A 3,109-nucleotide genomic window follows, 5' to 3' on the forward strand; every position below is an offset into this window, starting at 1 on the left:
TACCTGTTGGTTACCTGTGTAATAAACCATGATCATTAGCATACCTGTTGGTTACCTATAATGAACCATGATCATTAGCATACCTGTTGGTTACCTATAATGAACCATGATCATGAGCATACCTGTTGGTTACCTGTGTAATGAAACATGATCATTAGCATAACTGTTGGTTACCTGTGTAATGAACCATGATCATTAGCATACCTGTTGGTTACCTATAATGAACCATGATCATTAGCATAACTGTTGGTTACCTATAATGAACCATGATCATTAGCATAACTGTTGGTTACCTATAATGAACCATGATCATTAGCATAACTGTTGGTTACCTATAATGAACCATGATCATTAGCATAACTGTTGGTTACATATAATGAACCATGATCATTAGCATACCTGTTGGTTACCTGTGTAATGAAACATGATCATTAGCATACCTGTTGGTTACCTATAATGAACCATGATCATTAGCATACCTGTTGGTTACCTATAATGAACCATGATCATTAGCATAACTGTTGGTTACCTGTGTAATGAAACATGATCATTAGCATAACTGTCGGTTACCTGTGTAATGAACCATGATCATTAGCATACCTGTTGGTTACCTGTGTAATGAACCATGATCATTAGCATAACTGTTGGTTACCTGTGTAATGAAACATGATCATTAGCATAACTGTCGGTTACCTGTGTAATGAACCATGATCATTAGCATACCTGTTGGTTACCTGTGTAATGAACCATGATCATTAGCATAACTGTTGTTTACCTGTGTAATGAACCATGATCATTAGCATACCTGTAGGTTACCTATAATGAACCATGATCATTAGCATACCTGTTGGTTACCTGTGTAATGAACCACGATCATTAGCATACCTGTTGGTTACCTGTGTAATGAACCATGATCATTAGCATACCTGTTGGTTACCTGTGTAATGAACCATGATCATTAGCATAACTGTTGGTTACCTGTGTAATGAACCATGATCAATTAGCATACCTGTTGGTTACCTGTGTAATGAACCATGATCAATAGCATACCTGTTGGTTACCTGTGTAATGAACCATGATCATTAGCATACCTGTTGGTTACCTATAATGAACCATGATCATTAGCATACCTGTTGGTTACCTATAATGAACCATGATCATGAGCATACCTGTTGGTTACCTGTGTAATGAAACATGATCATTAGCATAACTGTTGGTTACCTGTGTAATGAACCATGATCATTAGCATACCTGTTGGTTACCTATAATGAACCATGATCATTAGCATAACTGTTGGTTACCTATAATGAACCATGATCATTAGCATAACTGTTGGTTAATTGTCTATCGAACCATGATTGTTATTCCGATTTTGACTTTTTAGCACTTAACTTTTATGTTTAATCTTTTATTTGATCATTTTCGCTTTTCAATAACCTATTTTCATTTTCACTTTACAATTGAATATTGAAGCATTTTAGACCTGGGTCCCCCTCCTTGGCTCTCGATGTATTCTTTTTCAGGGTCCCTAATAAAAAACACGAATAACAGGAGTTATTACACAAACATATTTTAATAATATTATATTTTAATAATTGCCTGTTGATTAGGCTTCTACATGCATTGGTAAGTTGTATCTCATAAGATCACACCACTTAATACTTTAGGCCATTAACGGTAAAACCAATAAACCAGTTAGGACCTGTGGTTTAACCTACTTTATTCGTTTGGCTAGACGAGCATGCGCTGTAATGACATTAAAACGCGTGACAGAAAATACTTCCTGGGTTTTCACTGCCTCGGTTTACCATTGGCTGATGCGGGTGGGAAAGACATCTATATTCTCCAATGAGATTAAAGGTTGTATTCTGAACTCGTGAAGCGGACAGTTATATTTTTCTTCCAGAATATATGGGTGAGTCTTTAGAGTAGATTCAACATTCGTAGTTTACCTTGCTTTATTTATTCTGGTTTGATCGTAAAAGATCAATTCATCATTCCGTGTCATTGGTATAGTCTAATAGGCTATCGTTTATGTTCTATCACGTAAACACCCGCATCCTCCCAGATTTGAATTTGACAGTGTTTAACCTGCTCATCATTGAGTGCGTTTTAATCTGAACCCAGACACAGGTAGATTACTACAAACCAGTTGACTTGGTTTTTACTTTGCGACATTCTTGATATGCTGAACGCTTAATGCATGGATGGGCGTATCACAATGTAGGCTACTATGACGGCTTAGTAAAAGGTTTGCCATGTTTTGTTTTCTTGCCGACTTTTCAGCTGAAACCATTTCCCTTCCAAGATATATTGCCTGTTGTCAGAGAAGAATTGTCCGTTTATTCTTTCACGTATAGGTACGGTATAACCGTTTATTGGGATGTTATTACAGTCTGCAATAGACTACACCTGCTGACATTCCTGAAGAGAACACCGATTAGGCTGTTGGCCTGTTGGTGGTATTTACATGTGTAGTCAGTCTATGACTATAAGAAACACAAGGTTACAATAAAACGATACATTATATCAAATGGAGTCATTTATGTACGTTTTATTTATTTATGTGAGATTGTGTTGATCTTATAAACCAACAGTAGGTGGCGCCAGATCGCCTTTGGTTCCATTCGTAACGTTGTAACCATGGTTTCTACAGTTGAATAGCAGCTTGACCTGCTTCCATTAAGATGAACACGTACCAGGTCCCGAACCCTGGCCTGCCGGGATGCCCACCCGGACTAGAGTATCTAACACAGGTGAGTCCTCTCATCCTGTTCCATGATGTTGTCGTGGCGATTCTGTTTAATTTAGTCCTATAGAAAATTGATATTGTTTGCACCATGATTTAGGTTGATCAGCTACTCATCAAACAGAAAGTCGAGTTTATTGAAGGTATGTACAAAAAATAATTTACAAAACAAGAATTACTATTTTGATGATGGTCTTCATAGATTTGAGATTTGTGTACGTGTGTCTGTGTGTGTGTGTACGTGTGTGTGTGTGTGTGTGTACGTGTGTATGCGTGTGTGTGTACGTGTGTGTGTGTGTGTGTGTGTGTGTGTGTGTGTGTGTACGTGTGTGTGTGTGTGTGTGTACGTGTGTATGCGTG

General features: G+C 37.6%; 1 protein-coding gene across 1 annotated transcript in view; it reads left to right on the plus strand.

Annotated features, from left to right (window-relative positions):
* The first annotated feature begins 1,853 nt into the window (after positions 1–1,853).
* The window catches only part of si:ch73-206p6.1 (phospholipid scramblase 1), a 10,321-nt gene continuing 9,065 nt past the window's right edge, over positions 1,854–3,109 (plus strand). The window contains exons 1-3 of the mRNA XM_065006864.1: positions 1,854–1,915; positions 2,657–2,756; positions 2,850–2,892. Of these exons, the coding sequence (XP_064862936.1) occupies positions 2,688–2,756; positions 2,850–2,892 (112 nt within the window). The 5' untranslated portion in view covers positions 1,854–1,915; positions 2,657–2,687. The remainder of the gene's footprint in view (positions 1,916–2,656; positions 2,757–2,849; positions 2,893–3,109) is intronic.

This window comes from Oncorhynchus nerka, linkage group LG22, assembly GCF_034236695.1.
Source record: "Oncorhynchus nerka isolate Pitt River linkage group LG22, Oner_Uvic_2.0, whole genome shotgun sequence".
Lineage (NCBI taxonomy): Eukaryota > Metazoa > Chordata > Actinopteri > Salmoniformes > Salmonidae > Oncorhynchus > Oncorhynchus nerka.